Source organism: Belonocnema kinseyi, chromosome 9, assembly GCF_010883055.1.
Source record: "Belonocnema kinseyi isolate 2016_QV_RU_SX_M_011 chromosome 9, B_treatae_v1, whole genome shotgun sequence".
Lineage (NCBI taxonomy): Eukaryota > Metazoa > Arthropoda > Insecta > Hymenoptera > Cynipidae > Belonocnema > Belonocnema kinseyi.
Window position 1 is genome coordinate 4856739 of NC_046665.1, and position 22216 is coordinate 4878954.

Genomic DNA, 22216 nt, shown 5'->3' on the forward strand with positions numbered 1-22216 from the left:
AAAGTCAACGAGGAGTTTAAAGATTATAGGTGTGTGACGCTGATGTCGGACAAATTAAAGAAAGAAGTTCACCGAATCAGACAGGGATTATAAAAGGAATAGGGTAATGGACAACATATATGTTCTGAATTATCTGATAAATAAAAGGTTTACAAGGTAGAAAGGGGCAATTATACTTATATTCGGGTTGAAAAGGGGGATACGAAAGGGCTTAATAAAGAGAATATGGGAATATTTATCGGAAATTTCTATTTAATATATTAATCTCAAACCTAGTAGAAGAAATGAGGAGAAAGGGATGGGGAGGAGTTAGGAGGGGAGCGGAAAAGATATATAAGCTGGCATACGCGGAGGATCTAGTGTTGATGACAGAGAATGTACAAGGGATGGCATTCCTAATTACTGGATTGAATTAATACTTAGATCACAAAAAGTGGAATTTAAATAAAGAAGGGATAAAGATAATAGGGTTCAGAAAATGAGTGGGAAGAAAGAAAGAATGGACTGGAAGATGGAAAGGGGGTAAAGTTAGAAAAATTAAAGGAGTTTAAATATTTGGGATATACCTTGGAAACGAATGGAGATCATAGAGCTCGTATGAGAAAAATTATTTTAGAAAGTAGCGAGGATAATGAAACAGGTACGGAGAATAGGAGAAAAAAGGTTCAAGAAAGATTGGTAAAGGAGAATGTGGTAATTTAATACGCTGTTATGACCGCTATTAGGTTATGGAGCGGATGTGTGGGGATGGAAGGAAAGGAAAGAGATTGAGAGTTTTCAAGAAAGGTACATAAGGTGAATTCTAGGGATAGACTTGAGAACACCGTGATATATGGTAAGAGAAGATGCGCAAAGGGAACAAATTAAGTACTGCAGCGAGTAAGAGGGCCTGGAAATTCGAGACGAAGTTAAAAAAAGGAAAGTGGTGAGAGTTAGTGAAAAAGTGTTCAAAGGAGGTAGATGAAAGGAGAGGGAGAACGGTAGAACCAACAAGATGGGAAGAAAAGCAGAGGGAGTTTTTTTAATGAAAGAGATTTAAAAGAGGGAAATTGAGTAAGCTATAAAGAATTGAAGGCAAGGGACAGGGAAAGACAATTAATGGAAAGATAAGGAATGATTGAGGAATCCAAACATAATAAATGGTATAAGACGTTAAAAAAAAGAAAGGAGTACCAAAGTATTTAGAAACGGAATGGGGAGAGAGAATATGGAGCAGAATAGCAAGATTTAGATTGGGAAACGAGGCAAGGAAGTAAGGAAAGAGGCAAGGAGTAAGGAAACGGAAGTCGCCTAGATTAGGAGCGTTAAGGTTTGTAAGTAGTTATTATTATGCAGTATTATAAGTAAATTAAGATGCGCTTGCTCTCTCGATTTGATCGCTTGCTTGCTCTTCCTACGGTAAAATTGCGTAGATTAATGTAGAAGTAAGAAGATAGAAGAATTGATGTAAATAGTTGTAAATATTTTAAATAGTAAGGATAAGATGCTATAAAGTTTTGCAGATAGTCATGCAAGAAACGAAGGTCATGTAAACGCTCAGGGTACGAATTATGAATAAAGAAGAAGTAGTGGTCAAATGGCCTAAGATGTTGTGACAAACTTGTCTTTTGATTAATTAATTTGTAATCTCTTTAATGTTGACTAATTAAAGTTAAAGGTTACCTATTAGTTCCACCAATATAAACCTTATTACGAAATTTACATTTGATGCGCTATACCACACCAGATAAGTTTCCTAAATTATTTTTGTTTTTAAAAAAGGACATTAATTAAGTGTATTGTCGATAGCAAAATAAACATGATTATTGTATATCTTTAATGACCTTCTTAAACATCGAGAAAGGCTGTCAATGTATTTACCTTATACTGACGTTAAGGTCAGTTTGCTTGTACGCACTGCCGTAGGAAATCGTCGGTACGGCTAGTACGAGTTCTGTTAAAAACCACACTGACTTTGAAATGTGATTACTCACTCAAAGAGGGAGCCAGAAACTTTTGAAAGAAACTGTTGGACATCTTATGATATTTTTCATCGAATGGCCCCTAATAAAAATATGTTTGACCTTTTAAAGAGAATATATGAGTTGCTCTACATAACATTGTTTTCTTGGGAGTGGTGAGCCTCTTGGAGGCTTTCAAAAACTATTTTAGAATTATAATTATTCAAAGCTATATCTAGATGTATAATTTTATTACGCAATTTTTTTCCTATAAACAGGAAATTAAAACTTTTTATATTCTCATCAGAGAAGCTATTAGATTTGTGTATAATTTGACCCCCCTCCATCCGTACGGTTATTCATAGTTTTCAAAAAGTCGAACAATTTATCCTAATGACTTTTTTCACAGAATCAAAAATTACCAGAGTTATAGCATCTACAAAATTTAAAAAAAAAACACGAAAATGAACATTTTAAGCCGAATAACACACGATATGAAAAAACTCAAGAAAAGAAAAATATTGCTTTTCGAATGCCCTACAAGATTATCATAACAACTTATTAAATTTTCTTAAAAAATCAGAAATTCAAACTTTGACATCATACAAAATAATGAAAAATCCAAAAATTTCATTTTGTGTCCAAACTATGCAAAATCCGGTAAAAGATGAGTAGACAAAAAGTGTGAATTTCGAAAAAGATCTACAAATTCGTTATTAATCACTTTTTGATAGAGTGCGTAATTCTTATTTATTCATAATGTGTCTCCTAACGGTTTACATGCCTTCCATTCCTTACAATCTTTCCGCTTATATCTATATTTTTTTAAAATCTTATCCTTTCTATATATACATTTATTTACAACTATTTACATACAGTCTTATATCTAGTTCCTTATCTTTATTTCCTGCGATAGCGCAATTTAGGACTTATTAACAAACGAGTGAGCGAGTGACGAAAGCGATAGTACAAGCGAAAGAGAGAGCATGAGAACACAAACGCATTTTAGTCTACTTAACTTTTATCTTACGATTACTTAAAATCCTCACGCTTCTAATCCAAGCGACTACCGTTACCTTTTTCTTTCACTTTTTTATACCTCCATTTCCCTTTTTTCAATGCATTCTTTCATTCTCTCTCATTCGCTCCTCTAGCACCCTCCAACTCCTTCATCCATTCTTCTCCTAAGCCCTCCTCCCCTAGAATCTTAATCACATTCTCTTGCCAGCTTCCTTCATCTTCCATTCCTCTTCTACATCCTTCCCATACATGCTCCCATGTTTCCTCCTCCCATTCATATATTCTACCCTTTTCCAATTCTTTATAGCTTACTCTAGTCCCGTCTTCTATTTCTCTATCATTAAAGAAGTCCCTCCTTTCTTCTTCCCATCTCGTTAATTCGATCGCCCTCCCTCTTCTCTCTTCTACCTCCATCAAACACTTTCTCGCCAACTCCCCTCCCTTTCCCTCCCTCAGCTAGTGTCCACCTTATATATCTTTCTTGTAAACTCTCAATATCTTTTCATTCTTTCCATCCCCATATCTCTGCTCCATAACCTGGCTTTAATCATGAAAAACGTCATTAACAGTATAAAAAAATCTGCCCGCTGCGGAGACACATTCTCATCACAGCTGTTGTCTTAAAATTTCTTTTTTGTTTTGTATGTGGGGTTTAAAAAAATTAAATTTTTTAAATGTTTTTAGTGCTATTTTTCACAATTAAAACAAAAAAGTGAACTATCAAAACATTATTCATGATAAATTAATTCATTTTTACATTCTCATTAGAGAAGGTATTAGATTTTTATAAAATTTGCCCCCCCCCCCCAATTTTTGTCAACAGGTCCACGTTTTGAGATCCCCTGAATCCGAAAAATAGGTCTTTATGAATTTGTCTGAACGCATACATGTATGTATACATGTTTGTATGTGTGTACGTCTGCCTATGAGTACGATAACTTTTGAAAAAATCATTCTATTATATTGACCTCTGGTACAGTCTTTAAGTGTCCTAAACTTAAGGTCAAGTTTGTTAGCCAGTCATTTCGGATAAAAATTTTAAAAAGTGAGCGCATTTGTAATATTTTCCACAACACTTTTTTCAAGATTCAAAAATTCTCTGTACGGTATATCCGTATTATTCAAAAAGTTGAGCAATTTATCCCAATGACTTTTCACGTAAAACCAAAATACCTTACAAGATTATATGTATATTTATATTTATTAAAAAAATTTTCATAAGGACAACCGCAGTATTTCGCCGGGCGCGGCTGCTAATCTGGAAAATTGCACCCGCTCCCAGCGAAATCGCGGTAAAATTTCAGCCACAACCACGTCTCACGACTGTGAGATAGGCGGTTACAGTCTGTAAAGGAATCAATACGACGATCCAGCAAAAGCCTCGTGCACCCTAAGAACACGGAGCGACCCAAGGACTACCGCCTTCTGCATTTTCCCCGCAAGTGTTTTAGCATATTGTTGACACGCAGGGATGCTTTTTAGGCCATTAGCAAGTGAAAGCTTGGCACCTCCAAGTGCGCCGATGATGAGGACAATTAGTTTAACAGAATATTCCGTGTACAATCGTTGCAACTGCCTTATAAGGTCTCGATACCTCTCTTTTTTTCATTCCCCTTGGTTATGATGTTTTTGTCAGCTGGTGCCGAAAATTTGATAACGAACATGGTTCGCTTCTCGAAGTCAAGAAGAACCATATCAGGCCTCGAGTGATCAACAGAAACAATTGTCGAGAATATAAAGTTCCAGTATATGCGGCACTTCCCATTCTCGACAATTGACTCGATTTCCCTAGGAGTATTTAGAGGAGCGATATTAAGGTTAATGCCGTAAGAGTGACAGAGATGGTAATAAAGCACTCTTAGTGCCGCATTGTGCCTTTGAATGTAGGTCGTTCCCTGGATAGTATGTGAGCCAAATGCTCGGGGTGTGCATGGCACGCCCTGCAGCTATCATCAGGAATGTATTGGCTCAAAATGTGGCGACGGTATTTTATGGTGGCAATGACACCGTCTTGGCATGCAAAAATAAAACCCTCCATACCAGACTTCAATCCGGGCGATTTAAGGAAAGCAAACGTTAGCACACCAGACATTAACTGATCCTTCACATTTCTGTGGAAGATACCGTGCATCCTCTTATCGAGGAGCTGTTCACGAAAGTTTTTCTCTTGTGCTTTCTTAATCCGGGATTTCAGGAGTGAGTACTCGAGATAGATAAGATTTGATGCATTTTGCTCACCCCTAATACTGAAGTCAAGTCCGAGTGTTTCAGTAGCCTCCTCCGCTGCTTTGTACAGAAATGCTTCTTTGCCCACTTCTTCGTGATTTCTGACCATTTTAAGAAGAGGGTCTCTTCCATTTGCAACTCTATGTGCTGTACCCAGAATAATCCTGTTGTGAAGACATTCCAGACACAACATTTCGCGACTACCTAGACAGCATGAGATGTACAGTCGCGGAACGGAAGACTTAAGATGCATGCTTTTGTTCATGTGCATAACCTTTCTTGTCCCGATATCAAGGGATCTGAGCTCGTTCTTCGTCCATGGAACTACTCCAAATGAATACAGTACTACCGGGACGGCAAGCATTTTCGTTTCAGATACATTGTTCCTCGCCGACAGATCGGAAGACCAAATCTGTCGGATGAGAAGTTTGTATCTGCTTCGGAGAGTATCCTTTATAGATGTCACATCCTGAATACGGCTCTGTGGCACGGCCAGGTATGTATAAGTCTCTCCAGCGTAAAGGTGTCGTATAGCGCTTCTATCAACGAGCTCAGGATCTTCAGGGATGCCATTGAGTTTTCCTCGCTTGAAATAAACCTTAGCGCATTTGCCTAACCCAAATTCCATTTCATTTTCCTTAGTATATCGTTCGAGAATCCCTAGAGCTAGATGTAGTTGCTCTTTATTTTTAGAATAGATCTTAAGATCGTCCATGTAAAATACATGAGTGACCTTATACTTTTGATCTGCAGGTTTGCCGCACAAGTACCCGTCGGAACGGCGAAGTGTTAGAGATAGTGGCAATAATGTAAGGCAAAGGAGGAGTGGGCTCATGGTGTCTCCCTGAAAGACACCTCTCGGAAAGGTGACCTTGTTAGTTGTCACACGATTTTTTCCAGATGAAATAGTAAATCTGGTTTTCCAAAGCGGCATCAATCTCTCTATGCAACTAACTATTTGCGGATAATCCTTTAAGATTTCCAAAAGACCGATAGGTCACGCTGGTAGCATGCTGCATCTTTGCAGACACATCTATCGATGAGCAGGTTCTCCCGACATCCGGCTACGCCTTTCTTTGAGCCTCGTTGTTCATACATTTCTTGCCACACAGGTTCAATTGCCCGAACAATCCTATCATTTAGGAAAGCTGTGAATATCTTATAAAGTGTGTTCAGACAAGTTATTGGCCTGTAATTCTTCGGGTCAGCTAAGTTGCCTCTTTTCGGCAGGAGTATTGTGCGCCCTTCCACCAACCAACTCCGGAATCGGCTCTTCCGACTTCAAATATGAGGTGAAAATACGGGCCAAATGCTGATGGATTGAAGAAAACTTCTTCCACCTCCTCTGGTTTGGGTGGGTGTTCGACAATAACTGGAGGGTCTTGGAAGAGTCGAGATGGGTCAGAGAGAAGCTGTTGATTTTCTCTGACCCACCTCTCCCTCCGCTCTAGACTTCTCTTAGCGTCAGATAGTATCCGTATTCTCTCAATAATATGCTGCCTGATGGTCAGCAGTTTTGACTAGTTAAGTGTGTGATAACGGGTCCGGAGTTCGCGCGCGAACTTGCGAACCTTGGCGGTAAAATTCCTGCCATATGTGATGTAGTCAATCACACACTGAATGAGGGACGCGTACTGTCTTGCCCAGCCTATCTTAATGGCAAGTTGATGCATTCGTCTTTTGGTCTTATGATCAACCGTTGGTTTTGTTTTACGGTTCGCATCGGCCAAAGCTTTCGCTGCATTATACACACAATAATTGATAGCCCAGAGGTCGGATTCTCCGGAAAAATGCCCACGAAGCTCGTCATCCATTTCAGCCAGATCTTTAGGCTTGAGAAAAACCTTGGTGTTGATGTTTCTCCGGGTCATAAAGCATCGCTCTTCCTCTATTGGACGCCTGCCCGCGGTTGGTCTTAACGTCGCCTCTCTTTCTCTGTTGCTTGCTTGTTCCAGCTGTGGTAGAGTAGGCGTTCCGCTTACAAAGCCCCTTTTTCTGAGTAGTTCAGCATGGTTTCGCAGGCGTTGCTGCGAAAAGTGCGATAGCTCCGGGTGTTTCACGCACCACAGAGCATGCAGTCGTGCCATGTAACCCCGTTCAGGGGCCACACTCGCATCGTAGCACTCTAGCAAGTTGTGATTTAGTCGCTTTATGCACCCGAAGGTCGCGAGATCACGCCGATCCATCGCATTGAATCCATTTTCATTGGCTCCCCCAGCTCTAGATTAGTCGGCATTGTTGGCCGACCCATTGTCGGGAGCCCTGCGCGTTCTGTTGTTTTGAACCGCACTTACTACAACTATGTTTGGTGTTGTCATTGTTGTTCCCACGAGAAGCTAGGGAAGGGGGTTCGTCCATCCTTGTAGAGCCCCGCATGCAAGGATAAGGCTGCGTACTCTGAGAGATCGCCCGGTATCCCAGAGTCACCGTTCTATACACCTCACCCAGGTGCCATTCAGCTTTCGGCACGGTTTTCACACCTCCGCTTGGGGGTTAATTCTTTCGGGACCACTCCTGGACAATTGTCCGCGACTGCCTACTTATTTTTGTAACCATATTCAGCAGAAATCCTTAGTGCAGGGGCCCTCTATCCGCAACCCGAGGACGCGTTTGGTGGCTTTGTCACAGGCCCTTCGGTTTGATTCTAGAGGAATCAAAACCGAACCGAATGGTCCTTATATATGTGTGTGTGTGTGTGTGTTTGTGTGTGTGTATACAGTAAGGACGTTTACTATGTAGTCATAGGTAATATAATTATATAAATTCTATCGTACAATGCAACCCGTCTTGCATTTTTGTAATGCAAAAAAGTATTATATAGGCGATTTTAATTCGGTTTCCTAATCTCCCGCGCTCGAGATCTTGCGCCGATTTATCAAAGGCTTTGAGACTCAGAAGACGTGCGCAAAATATACGTATAACCAAATTCTGAGAAAAGGTTATGTTCCCCAAGATTCACCGCGCATTTCAAATAAATAATTAGTTACGAATTAAAAAAAATGTAACACAACATTAAAATTGTTCATAAATACATTTGGAACGTGTTTTACGTAATTAATTGGTGATAAAATCGGTTGTTTTACTTGAATAAAATATGTGAATCAAACGCTTTTGAGTAACTGCAACGAAAATTGTAATCCGCATGATTATAAAAATTGCAACGATGAATCGAAGCGGCGACTTATTCTTATAAGCTGGGTGTTCAGTGGCCTTGAAAATTTCGTCTCCGCTACTATAGAATGTTAAAGTATACATTTTTTGTGATATTTGACTTAGAAATTATAAAAATTAACAGCTGAAATCTTCAATATTAACTCAGCTTCAGAATAGACCTTTTTATTCTAGACGTCGACAGTGCGCATGTGCTAGGATTTTACGTCATTTTCGTATTTTTCCAACAGTTTTGTGTCGAAATGTATGGAAAATATTGTAAATGAAAATAACAACGAAAAATAAATGTGTAAATAAATCAGAGTTTAAAGACAACAAATTTTTAAGTATATTCAGAAAAAATGTGCGAAAAAAGTGCGAAAAGTGTGGCGAGCAAGCCTATTATTTACATTTGTTGACATCTGTTGTCTTCAAAAAAATGTTTAAAAATCCGGAAAAAATCACGGAAGATGATGTTCCAGGAGCAAAATTACTCCACAAATCGGTGGCAGAGCGTAGTGTTAAACAGCTTAAAAGATGGATAAAGTATAGGAAACGGACTTTAAAAGGAAAAAAAGTGATTCAGTAGAAAGGTTAGTTGAAGCTGTGTTTGGTAGGTATTAATATTTTCTTTTTTTGCTAACATTTGCTTATATTTATGTATTTATAAACAAAGTTCTAAACTGCAAATCTTGTATAAAAGAAAATATTTATACCAACCATACAAAACCTTAACTAACTTTTCTACTAATTTCTACTAATTTTTTAGAAGATGACAGGTGACAACAGATGCAATTAATGGCCTTGGTCGCCGCACTCTTTGCACGTTTTTCACCGTTTTTTTAAAATAGACTTAAAAATGTTCTACCTTAAAAATCTCTATTATTTACAAATTATTTTTATTTTCTTTTTATTAACAATATTTTCCATACATTTCGACACAAAACTGTTCGAAAAATATGGAAAAGACGTAAAATTTCGGCACGTGCGCACTGCCGACGTCTAGAATAAAAAGCTCTATTAGAATGAGCCATGGCCATATAACGGAATTTTCAAGAGTTTCCCCACTCGGTTTTTGAATAGACACCATATTACAAAACATTAATAAAGATTTCAAAATGTTTCAAACATTTCTAAATATTTAAAAGGAGTTTGAACATTATATAAAGGCGTGTTTATTATATTTTAAATATTTCATTACAATTTCACAAAGATTTTTAAACTTTTAACAGATTTAAAGAGTTTCAAAGATTTTGAAAATGTTACAGTTCACCACACTTCAAAGATTTTAAATCATTTGGAAGATTTGAAACATTTTCAAAACATTTTAGAATTTTTTTCTTACTAATTATAGAGTTTAAAAAATTGAATGATTTCAACGAATAAAAAATATTTTGCAAACAAAGAATTAAGAAAAACTTCCCAGACAAAGATTTAAGAAAAAATTCCCAAAGAAATCACGTTCCGAGAATTTTTGTGAACACATTCTAATATTGTGTTAGGATTGTTTTTAATTCGTAACTAATTATTTATTTAAAATGCGCGGTGAATCCTGGGGAACATAACCTTGTTTCAGAATTTGGTTATGCGTATATTTTGCGCAAGTCTTCTGAGTCTTGAAGTCTTTGACCAATCAGCGCAAGATCTCGAGCGCGGGAGATTTGGAAACCGAATTAAAATTGCCTATATAGTACTTTTTTGCATTACACAAATGCAAAACGGGTTGCATTGTATGCTAGAGTTTATATCATTATATTCCCTATGAGTACATAGTAAACGTTCTTACTGTGTGTTTTTTGCGTAACAAAAAACAGTCATTTAAAAGCTGAAAGTGTTCTACGTTAATAAGCCTGAAGACGTTTATTTAAAAAAAATTTTATGCTTATAAGACTAAAAAATAAAAAAAAAAGTAATTATTTTCGGGCAAATTTAAGAACAGTCAAGTTTAGAGCATTATTTCTTATACAAGGGGCGATGGGAAAATTTTTAAAAATCATGAGTATGAGGAAAACTGTTGTGAACCAGTTGCAGTTAAGAAATTTAAAAAATAATAAAAATTTTTGCTTCAAAGTACAAAAATGTACAACTATATTATCTTCAGTTCTAATACAGATATTAAAGCGATTTAAACTGCAAACTGTAATGTATAGGCTCTGTATTTATTTTCAATCACCCGGAAGGATGCGTTAGTCTTATTTTTTGTGAAAATCGCGATATTTTTAGACATTTTTTTGTTGGAATACAAGTGACAGAAAGCAGGGGGGGAGGGCGTTTTTTTACTGTCGAACGCTGGTCCCTTTCTTCGAGCCGTGGCCAGGTGCCATCCAAGCATTCAGAACCAGGGGTCGAAGAATAGCACCAGCGGTCAGCAGTAAAAAAACGCCCCCCCCCCCCCTGCTTTCTGTCACTTGTTTTCTAACAACAACAAAAATGTCTAAAAATATCGCGATTTTCACAAAAAATAAGACTAACACATCCTTCCGGGTGATTGAATATAAATACAGAGCCTATCCATTACAGTTTGTAGTTTAAATCGCTTTAATATATGTATTAGTACTGAAGATAATATAGTTGTACATTTTTGTACTTTGAAACAAAAATTTTTATTATTTTTTAAATTTCTCAACTGCAACTGGTTCACAACAGTTTTCCTCATACTCATGAATTTTTTAAATTTTTCCATCGCCCCTTGTATAAGAAATAATGCTCTAAACTTGACCGTTCTTAAATATACCCGAAAATCCTTACTTTTTTTTTATATTTTTCAGTCTACTAAGCACACAAATTTTTTTACATAAACATCTGTAAGCTCATTTACGTATAACACTTTCAGCTTTTAAATGACTGTTTTTTTGTTGCGTTAGCATTTTTTTTGACTGAGTTGTTAAGCTACAAAGGCAGATGCCTATAGTTTTCTCGAAGATAGTAGATGAGAGCCGGCAATGTGAAAATGAGACCATATGAACTCCCATCTAACACAACGCTGCTGAAGGTTGGTGACCTCAGCATAAAACACTAACCAGCTATGACTCGGTTTAAACTAACACCCCCCCCCCCCCCCCCCCCCCCCCCCCCCCCCCCATCAATCGAAGTTTCCGGGGACTGTTGTTGTAAATGGACTCAGCACCCTAGGCTCTTTGAGAAACTCTTTTAGTCAATTACTAGGAGGTGAAGCAATAGAGCACCACAACTGCGATGTAGAACACGATGCGGTAAAAAATTAAATTGTCAAAATCTGGGTCACTGAGATTAGGGACGTAATTTAGAAGTTAAAAAACGGTAAGACTTTTCAGTGTATCGTATGTGGCAGTTTAAACATCGAGATACTACCTCTGTTCTTGCTGCAGGGTATAAGCTTGCTGCAGGTACAGACTCTTGCGTAATGCGCTGGGTTCGCCCGTACCAGAATGATGATCATAGAACCAGGCACGATTCGTCTGAAGTGACTTTAACCCAAAGTTATGAAGACTGCAAATGTATTTCTTGATTATGTATCTGGGATGTCTTTCAACTATTTTCTGATAAAAACCAAAATATTTTCCAGGGACATTTATATTTTAAAAAATGTTATCGTTTCATGATAATAAAGAAAGTATGTTAAATAATATGTACACTTCATCACGCTCTTCAAATGTCCTAGCTGTTGCACTCACAAGCTGTGCGTAAAAGTTTCCTTGGATATAGTGGATGGATTTCGGAAATCTTATATTTGTCCCAAACAGTTTTGAAATCGTGATACACTGATTCCATCGCCTGTTTGATAAAGAATCTCAGTCCCATCTGTTTCTTCTTACGAAAATGACCAACATGAAAAAAGACTGTATGGACTTTAGGAGTGTCACTGTTTTTCAAAATTATGTATTTTTTAAAAAAAGTTGTAAAGTTCGTTTTAAAGTTTGGGTCGAGATTATTTCCAAAGCATGTTGCGACGACTTTCTAGATGTCTTCGAAAATGTATACATAACTGCGTAACCTAAAAATACACAATCGTTGTAATTGACTCAAAAGGTCCCCTTTTTCCAAAAACTTTTTACAGAAATAATTTTTAAATTCTGGACTAACGTGCGTTATTTCGCGTACAAAATGACACATGTAGTTCTACAATTTGTTGCTAACCGTTTTGTAAGTCCCACATTGTTCGAGGAGATGTTTTTCCTGATAGCACGACGTACATGGATGAAGGCTGCTGTGAGGCATAATGCCCACCAGGATGGTTGCTAGTTTCAAATCAGTGGTGATGGTTCCTTTGGATTCATTGATATTCGATGCTGACCATAGTTGCGACACAGAGAAACTCTGGATATATATATACAACTCTGGTAGGTATACTTTCGTACACCTACCACGAGTGACCCTTTGATTGTTATGAAATCACAGTAATTAAAATTATAAAGACTTAGCTCATTTAAATGTTGAATAGCTGAATAAATTTCGTGATATAATTTAAATAAAAGGAAAAAAAAGTTCTTGTAAATCGGTACGGAACGACCGGCGTCCAGTGTCTCTCTTGGATTCCAGTATTGTGAAAATATTTTAGGGTGGAAACCCTGCCGCTTCCCAGAAAATGTGAAATTTTTTGGGAATCTCTGATTAAAACAATGATAAATAAGCGACTGGGATTGATAAAGTTAATCTTTATGTAGGGATTAGCTGTAGTGTGAGTTCGTTCACTTAAAAAATCATTAAAAGTTGAATTTTAATATGCACAACTGAAAATCAAAAATTTAATTGGAAAAGTCTCTTAAAGTTCTTAAAAGTTACAAAATGTAAAACTTCATATTCTTGACAATTTTTTCGAGAAACGAGCCGATTTTCGAATTTTCGACAATTGCTTACAGAAACATTATATCTAAGGAGAATAAAAATGAAGGATACAGGAGCCTTATAAGGGAGTTGTGATGGTTATAGACGGAATATTCTATTAAGCTAATCGTCCTTATCATCGCTGCTCTTGTAGGTGCAAAGCTTTCACTGTAGGTATCTTTCATGTGCACGAGAGTTTTGCCGGATCATACAGGGTGTCCAAGACTCGTGATCGGGCTTATATGGCTGTATAACAAAATCTAAAATTTCTTTTCTAAAACTCATTTAAATTTTTATTTTTCAGTTATAAAATATGTAAGTAGGGCCAATAAAGCGTCGTGTGAGCGTGAGCAGGAGTCCAATGCAGTGTAGTGACAGCTGTTTTCACGTCCGTAATCCCACCTTGGCGCTCACTTCGATAACACCTGCCGGAATATGTGATTCAGAATAGTTTTGATATCCTAAAAACGAATCCGTTGTCTAAATATCGCACATTAACCATTTCAGTTCTACAATGAAAAACTAGAAAAGTAGGCGAGGAAAGCGAATAAATGGTCAGTGTATCATAACTCGGAGAAAATAAATTGGTTTTTGAGATTATTAAAAAAGTAAATGAAAGGAAAAAGAAGTACCAAACAATAGCGTTAGCAGTGTTTAAAAAAAGAAATTGGTTTTAGGATACCAAAATCCTTCGGGGTTACATGGTCCGTCTTTGGCTACAAAAAAGATGTCATTTTTGTCTGCCTATGTAATGCTTCGTCACACACTCGCTTACGTGACCTAGGCATCGCATTGGATTGACTTATAACATCCTAATCTCATCAGTCACTTGACTTATTTCGTGGCTACGGTGTATAATCGGGTTCACCCGAGTAAAAGATTTGAATAAAATAACATAATAAATTATTAATAATAATAAATAATTATAATCTAAATAATAACTTAGAATTTTTAAATTTTTTTATCGTGAACTGTATTGGTGTAGGAGGAGTGAACACAGGTGACCCACTCGGACGGCGGAGGGTTAATATTATGTAAAATAGAATGGTACTATTTTTGAGACAAACTTTACACAAGTAATACGAAACATAATTATGTAATAGTTGAGATTCACCGGATTCCTAATTCCGCGAATGTGTCAATGCTTCAAATTCGTGGAATTGGAAAAAGTGAAATATTAAGAAAGTGAATTTGTTTTTTATTTATGTTGTAATAGAGCGGTAGTATTTTTTCAATAATTGAAATTAAGCCTGGTGATAATTAGACTCACAATATGACTTTTGACGATGACAGCTATTTTAAATAAAAAACAATTACGTTGTACTTTCAATAAACAGAGTGTAAGTAAATTTTTTTACAACTTCTAATTCTGCGAATAGAGCATTCTCACTTGTGACGTCACGCGCTCCGAGCGGCCTTCACGGGAATAGCCTCCTCCATATGCCCCTAGAGTTTGCATGTATTGCCACCGTTTTTTAAAATTGTTTTTATTTTTGCGTGATGCAGAGTGTATATTTGGGAATGATACTTTTCTGCTTCTGAGTAAGGTTATAGTGTAACAGTATAGTATTTTTAGTTTTAACTTAATATTCTAGTTATAACTTATTATTTTCTATGAGTATGAACATTAACATTAAAGAATATTAGTGTGAAGTATTGTATTTATTTCAATTTAAGTGGTCAAATTCCATGAGAAATCCTGAAATTGTACGTCTCAAAAAAGTGTACACAAATTCAAGATTTTTCTTGAAACCAAAAAAGAAAAAATACTAATTTATAGAATCTCTACCTTATGCTAACACATTTTTCATTTTCCCTGGCTAACAAGATTAATTTTCTACCAAAAGAGACAACTTTTTCAACAAAATACACGAATTTTTAACCAACAAGGGATACACTTTGAACCCAAAAGTGAAAAAGTTATGTGTGCAGTTAGATATATTAAATTATCACAAGAGAACAAGATTTTCCAATAAAATACTTTTATTTTTTACCAAGGAAATGAATTTTTAAATACAATTATTTATCTTCAATTAATTAAAAGGATATTTAAGCCAAATTTATATTCTCCTATGACAAGTAACGAAAATTTACGTCTCAAAGAACTGCACGAAAATTCAAAATTTTTCTTGATACGAAAAAGCAAAAAATACCAATTTTATAGAATCTCTACTTTACGCTAATACATTTTTCATTTTCCCTGGCTAACATGATTAATTTTCTACCAAAAAAGACATCTTTTTCAACAAAATACACGAATTTTTAACCAAAAAGGGATACACTTTGAACCTAATGTGAAAAAGTTATGTGTACAGTTAGATATTAAATTTTCATAAGAAAAAAGATTTTTCAAATAAAATATTTGTATTTTTGACCAAGGAAATGAATTTTTAAATACAATTATGAATCTCAATTATGAATAGGTAGTAGCGGGGCAGTTAACTTTTCCTTTTTAGAGCGGCTCCTTTTTCATAACCTAATTTTTGACAAGGAACCCAATCAGGATAATACTGATTCGCCAAGTTAGCTGGAATGCCTATATAATAAAGCAAATCACAAATAATTATTCCGCTACAATTGTGGTAAATATAACCTCGCAAACATAACCTCACACTCGAAACGCTTACATTTCTTACTTACCACTCATAAAATGTTCTCACAAATCCGGGCATTTTATAATTGACTTGCACTTAAAGGCGCACGACGAAAAACACATCCATATTTCCCATCTCTTTGACAATACAATAGGTTCACTTGTTGACAGATCACTAGGTCCAGCGCGAGGTTTTCTGATAAACGTTTGATTTTCCTTAGTTATGACTATTGAAATCCGAAAAAATCTCGTGTCTGGGTCCACAGCACTGTGTTTCTCACACCATACTACGAAACAATATTTCATCATTTTTCTTCTTTTATTTTAAAAAGCTCTCCGAAATATGTCATCCCTATACTGGCATTGTATTTTCTCGTAAAGGTATACCCCGGAGGTTCGGCGCTTTAAATTTGTATGGCTTAATGAGAATGCTCTATTGTCATAGATTATAGGCTATTAAGATGTGTCTCAAACATAGGCCCATTTTATGGTAATAATATTAAATGAACAAATTATTTTACATCATACAATATTATTTATTTATTGATAATACTTTAATATTACTTGCTTACTTGATTCGTTTTTATTTTTGGCGCCGGTGAACTGTATATGAACCGGTCCTGAGACTCATGCTACAGTCTGTGCGAGAGTCGCCTGGCCGCTAGCAACTTGAGACGTTAATAATTTCTTGAATAGGAATTCGATTGGGCTTACATTTTTCAGAAAACTTCTTTGTACTGTTGCTAACAACTTTCTCGCTGCAAGCTTTTTGTTGCTCAAAATTTGCTCGATTAAACGAAACGCTGGAAGCTAGAGAATTCCGATGTGCTCCACGCATAAAAAAAATTAACAACAATTTGTTTCTATTAAATGTTTAAATTCCTTTCGCTCTATTAGCCGAACGACAGTACAGACTGAATTCCCTAAAATGTTATAAAAAATTCTAAAAACTTACTCACTGAGCACGAGCTGAAGTAAAAAACGAATTGAAATAGATTTTTCCAAAAAAGTCAGTTTTTTGTCTTTGATTAGAAAAATAAAAAAAGCTGAAGCTTTTTGCCCGAGGAAAGAAGATATGCAATGATTTTTGGGCCTTTCTCAAATTTCATTCTCGGCTTGTCTTTTTACAGTATCTTGCTCCCTTTAAACAGTAAAAGTATGTTTTTTTTCGATCATCTATAGAAAACATTATCATCCTTTAATTGATAAATTTAGAGCTGCAGAGTAAATCTTGCTTACATCTTTCATTCCAGCATCATGTGGATCCTGCCATTGGAGTTTATATTATCGATAGATACACTTACTATGCCCTGGATTTCCTCGAAAGAGTTGAAACATCTAATTCGAAGATGATAAGTGAATTCGTAAGTATATTGTGTAACCTCTAATTTTAAAAGCTGCTATATTTTTAATTTACTTTAACTTTACGGAGGAATGACTTTAAACTTTCAATGATCATCTTTTGTTCAAATTCCGAAAATTTCTAATGCGAGAAATCTAGTCCCATTGCAAAGGCCTTAACTTATGCTTAGATTTATTATCAGCATTATCACTGCTTATTTTCTCAATCGCAATTCATGAGGTGGCAAGCTCGGAGGATTCAAAGTATTCAAATAGTCCGTCAGTACGGCCTCATGATTGATGTCTCCTTCGTCGCCGCTTGTTTCCGTACTATCTATAATAGTGTAAATTTGTTCTATTTCTGCATCAAGTAAATTAAGGACTTAGCGATTAATGTCACCAGCATCTATATTTCTTGCAGAAAGTATAGCGTCTTTTGACGCAATTCTGTATTGTTCATTTTTAATCATATCACTATATGTATCTGCAACTATATCAGAATTAATATCCGCAATGCATCAATACCAAGAAGAAATTAGAAAAACTCTTTTTCTTCTGGTGAAGCTTGCATGTTCTCTGGTAAACAGTGTATTCTGGAACTCTTTCACAAAGTACTGAATTTGATTGATGAGTTGACCGTCTCACTGCGAGCTACTCGTTCATTTACGGGCACCATTTCATTAGACATGAAAGAACGCAATGTTCTGTCCATGATTCCGAGTTCAAAACGTGGTACCATCGGTGCTTCGTTCCAAATGTATACGTCTACTTCTTTTGATCTTTTTCCTTCTTTTGACTGAGCTGAAATGTTTGAAGTCGAGTCCGCAAATAGAGGCACTGGCAAACCAAGAGTTTTGTGCACTGTGCTTCCATGAGGAAGTAATGTTGCAATAATGCCGGTGACGGCCAGCGTCAAACACAAAACTCTCATTTTTCGCATAGAGAATGCCATGGTCATTTTTTGTTGAAAAGATTTTGGAAAACGCTTCGAAGATTTTCCGTTTATCTTACATCAGTCAGCGTATATACCATAAACCATATGCTTTGTTACAGTGTCGGGGATTTCAGTTAAAACAAAAGTAGATAGGTAGGGGTAGTTCTGGTGCACTTTTTTCCGTACGAATAGCAAACTTGCGGCTATAGCACAGAAGGCTGTAAGATGGGTTTCGCTCCTTGTGCTGACTTCCAAATCACAGTTTTGAAGTATCCGATCCACATTATCGATATTGAAAATCAATACTTAAAAATCGTGGGAATGGATCTTTTCAGCACCAAAAATATGGAATAAGAGATGATATGATATACAATATCGCAATATTAGGCTATTTAATACCTGCCATTCCCGGGATTGAAGTTTTTCACCCCAAAATAATATAATTTATGTATTAAATGTTTATTCCAATGGTGCGTCATTGATAATTTTCAAGATCCGCAACCACCCTCGTGCTATTATAAAAATTCTCGGTAAACAAAATTCCATTCTGATGACGTCATCGTCCATCCCTGGAATTCTTATCTATGTGGCGTAGTAATACAAGCGGACTACGTGTTCCGCTTGCCCGCTCTGTTACATTGGAATTGATTTGATTATTTTCGAAAACTTAAAGTTTATGAAATGTTTTTCGAACTAACCTTTGAAGTATCTTTATACAAAAATTTTGATTGATTTTTTATTATTACAGCTGAAAGTTTGTCCCAAACATTACTGTCTCTCTACTGTGGGTGTAAGGACGGATCTGTTTAGAAGAGATCCTACAGTTGTGCCTGTCTCTGACTTTTTTGGATCATTGAGGCCAGTGGAAATAACTAATGGTATAGTCACTGTCCCACCTGAGAAATCGAAAAATATAATTGAACCAGAGGCTAATGAAAAATCTACATATAAACGGCAGTTTCCAGACTTATCAGTATTTCTAGAGAGTTAATAGAGTTTCATCCGTTTTTACACTTTAAATAAAGATCATTAAATGCGATTATTTGCTGTATATATTTTTTAAAAGGTAGAAGTGAAATTTGTATTTCAGATTTACGAATGTCCCTGCCGAAAATCTGGACGATTTCTTGATAAGATTGTCTAGGAGCACAATGCCTAGAATTGACCTCTTTTTAGATGATATTAGACGAATGCTAGATTAAAAATGGTCGCAGGTTCGCTAAACGAGCTGAGTCTAGAAATTATCGAGCAATAATCAAGATTCCCGGCAGGGCTGAGTTACATTATGTTCCACAATAAACATGATTTTGTTGAAAACTTAGTGTGACCTAGTGGCTTTTTGTCTCGTTATTTATCCACCTCTGAAGATATTGGCTCAGAATTTGTGGGTTAGAATGCAGTCGAAAGATGAACGATGGTAATGATTTTCGACCTATCCGCTCAACAACAGTTTGTGTCTGTGTATGTTACTGCATTTGAAATCAGTGATGCTAGTTGAGTCACCTTTATCTGCGCATGTTTGGATTATAGTATAGTTGATTAGCTATAGAGCGCGCATTTATTTGGAGGACGCGAAGTGGAGCCAACGAGCACTGTTCAGCCCAAGCATACGCAACTACTTTTGTATCACTGTTGGGAATAATAATCGAATCGAAATTCAAGCCTAGCACCACCTCGTAACGTAATGCAAGCTTAAGGAGAGTGAAGAAGAATTCCTGAAAAACAGTGTATTCGTGTTTATGGAGGGTTTTAAAATAGTTTTTGTTTTTACAAGATATTGAGTGAGTATTTTTCAATTTTCGCGTGATGCTAAGACCCAATACATCCAAATAATCGAAAATTGTGATCTGTATGCTGTGAAAGATGAAGATCTGCGTGAAAATGTCAGTTCACTACCGTCGATCTCTATAGTGAATTTATTGTCATATTTTAGTAAATTCCAAAGTTCTTAAACCATAAATTATTAAAATGCAGATAAGTGTTTAGTAGATTATACAGCTTATGATACTTTTCAGCTTCTGAGTGAGGTTAGTATAACATTAGTTCATTATTAATTATAAGTTAATGTATTAATGTATAATTAAGTAATATTCCTGTGAAGCATGGAAGTTATTATTAAATACCATTGCTGATACAAAATGCGATGGAAACTTTTTGAGATTTTGAACAAATTTTTGAATTCAAGAGCGAACTGGTCGCAGACCTAGATAATTCGTGTTATATCAGGTGATACCTTAAAACCGTTACAGGATTGCATTCATTTATACCAATTTAATGTAAATTACTCTTATATCTACAAAGATCTATAAAAAATATTTAAAATATAAATGTTTATATTGGAAGCAAACAATAACTAAAAAATTAACTTATAACTAAAAATACACCAATATTACACTTACTTTACTCGCAAGCAGAAAAGTACTATTAAACTCCTTGAACTTCACCTTCAACACAAAATAGTTTCAGAATTTGTATAAGTTTCTAATCTGTTATATGTTCTTACATATTTTACAGTTTAAGAACTGTGGAATTAAATGAAGTAAGCCAATATATACATTATAGTGATCGCCGGCATTGAATAGATATTTTATCTGAAATTTTCATTTTTTAGAGCATATAGATCGCATCTTTCGATTTTCTCAGTTTTTCGGATGTATCGGGTCTTTATATATCCCGACAGTTTTGCCAAATACTTACTCTGCATTAAAAAAAAACAATAACGGTGAATGTACCTGATTAATTTTTAAGAAAATTAGAACCTCATACGCGTCCGGCGCCTGTTTAAATAATTTCCATAAGATTATTTTTTGGAAATCAAGTTCAATAAAATAGCATGAAAAACTTTAGTTTTGATCAATTTCATTTGCACAGGGCTTCGCACGTGTACTATCTGACAATTCAGAATAAGTAACTGCGCAAGTCTAAATATTTTTATACAATTTTGGAAATAACCTCTAAAATTTCGACGTATATAAATTTCCTATGGAACTACATAAAAAATAATCTCGACTAGAAAAGAGTTCAAATATGAATCAATTTTGTGCGTGCACTCGCATGGTTGCCCACTTACGACATACGAGCAGGTTATGTCTTCGCTGCTTATTTTTTTAAACTAATGTCAATTGTAAAGTTTTGATGCCAAGGAATGACTGTATGCATTCGATGGGTGTTTTGGTATGTCTGTGCCTTTAAACTCTACAATCGGAATGTTGGCCGAACTTGGGAGGTGTGTGTGCATTTTTCATCTCCTCTTGCCAAATGTCTGTGCAAATAAAAGTAGTTTTAATGAATTTGGCTGCAGCCGCATGTTATTAGTAATTGTGACTAAATTTATACTATAACTTTAAGCTCACATCAGTAAAAAAAATTTTGCACATACCAAAAGATAGTGGAGTCCTTTGGCGATATATGTACTCATGGTGTCGGACTTATATTAAGCTTAAGCAATGATAATGATCCGTGTATCTCTTTCACGGGGGTTTTAAAAAGAAAAAGAAATAGTAATGAGTAATAATAATACTGATCATATATTCTGCAGCCTCATGTTATTAGTAATCGAGATTAAATTTTGTACTGTAAGTTTAGCTCTACCTTAGTGAAATAAAATTGTGCACATACCAAAAGATAGTGGAGTCCTTTGGCGATATGTGTACTCATGATATTGGACTTAAATTTAGCTTTAGCAATGATAATGATCCGTGTATCTATTTCACGCGGGTTCTAAAAATAAAACGGCATAGTAAAATGAGTAATAATAATAATACTGGTAATATATTCGATTGAGTACTAAATTGCAATGAAATGTAAGGAAAAGGGTTGTTTGATACAAATATCATTACATAAAAAGCATAGTATTATATGTAATAATAATACTAATAATATATTTGAACGATTTTAAATGACAGTAAAATATGCAGAAAAATATACTGTTATAGAGGAATGAATTCTGAAAATCTTGATGAAGAAAAATATCATTGCAAATAAATTCTTTGTTAAATCCGTGAAGAAATGGGACCTATTCTTTCAAAATGGCCAAACTCTCTATTTGCTTATATAAATTCTTTAAATAATTGTTTAACTTTCAAAAATTGCTAAGCATCAAGAAAAACTCATCAGAAGAATATTCTTATTTTTGTTTGTAAAAATTAAAACTCTTTGTTCAAAAATAGTCAAAACCGAAATTAGTTGATAAAAATCGTTGAAAAATTA

At 35.6% G+C, this 22216-nt stretch overlaps 1 protein-coding gene across 1 annotated transcript in view; it reads left to right on the plus strand.

The window, feature by feature from the left end:
* LOC117179669 (putative GPI-anchor transamidase) overlaps window positions 1-19049 on the plus strand; it is a 95146-nt gene extending 76097 nt beyond the window's left edge. Inside the window, exons 5-6 of the mRNA XM_033371688.1 lie at window positions 16986-17096; window positions 18756-19049. Of these exons, the coding sequence (XP_033227579.1) occupies window positions 16986-17096; window positions 18756-18998 (354 nt within the window). The 3' untranslated portion in view covers window positions 18999-19049. The remainder of the gene's footprint in view (window positions 1-16985; window positions 17097-18755) is intronic.
* Window positions 19050-22216: the final 3167 nt, after the last annotated feature.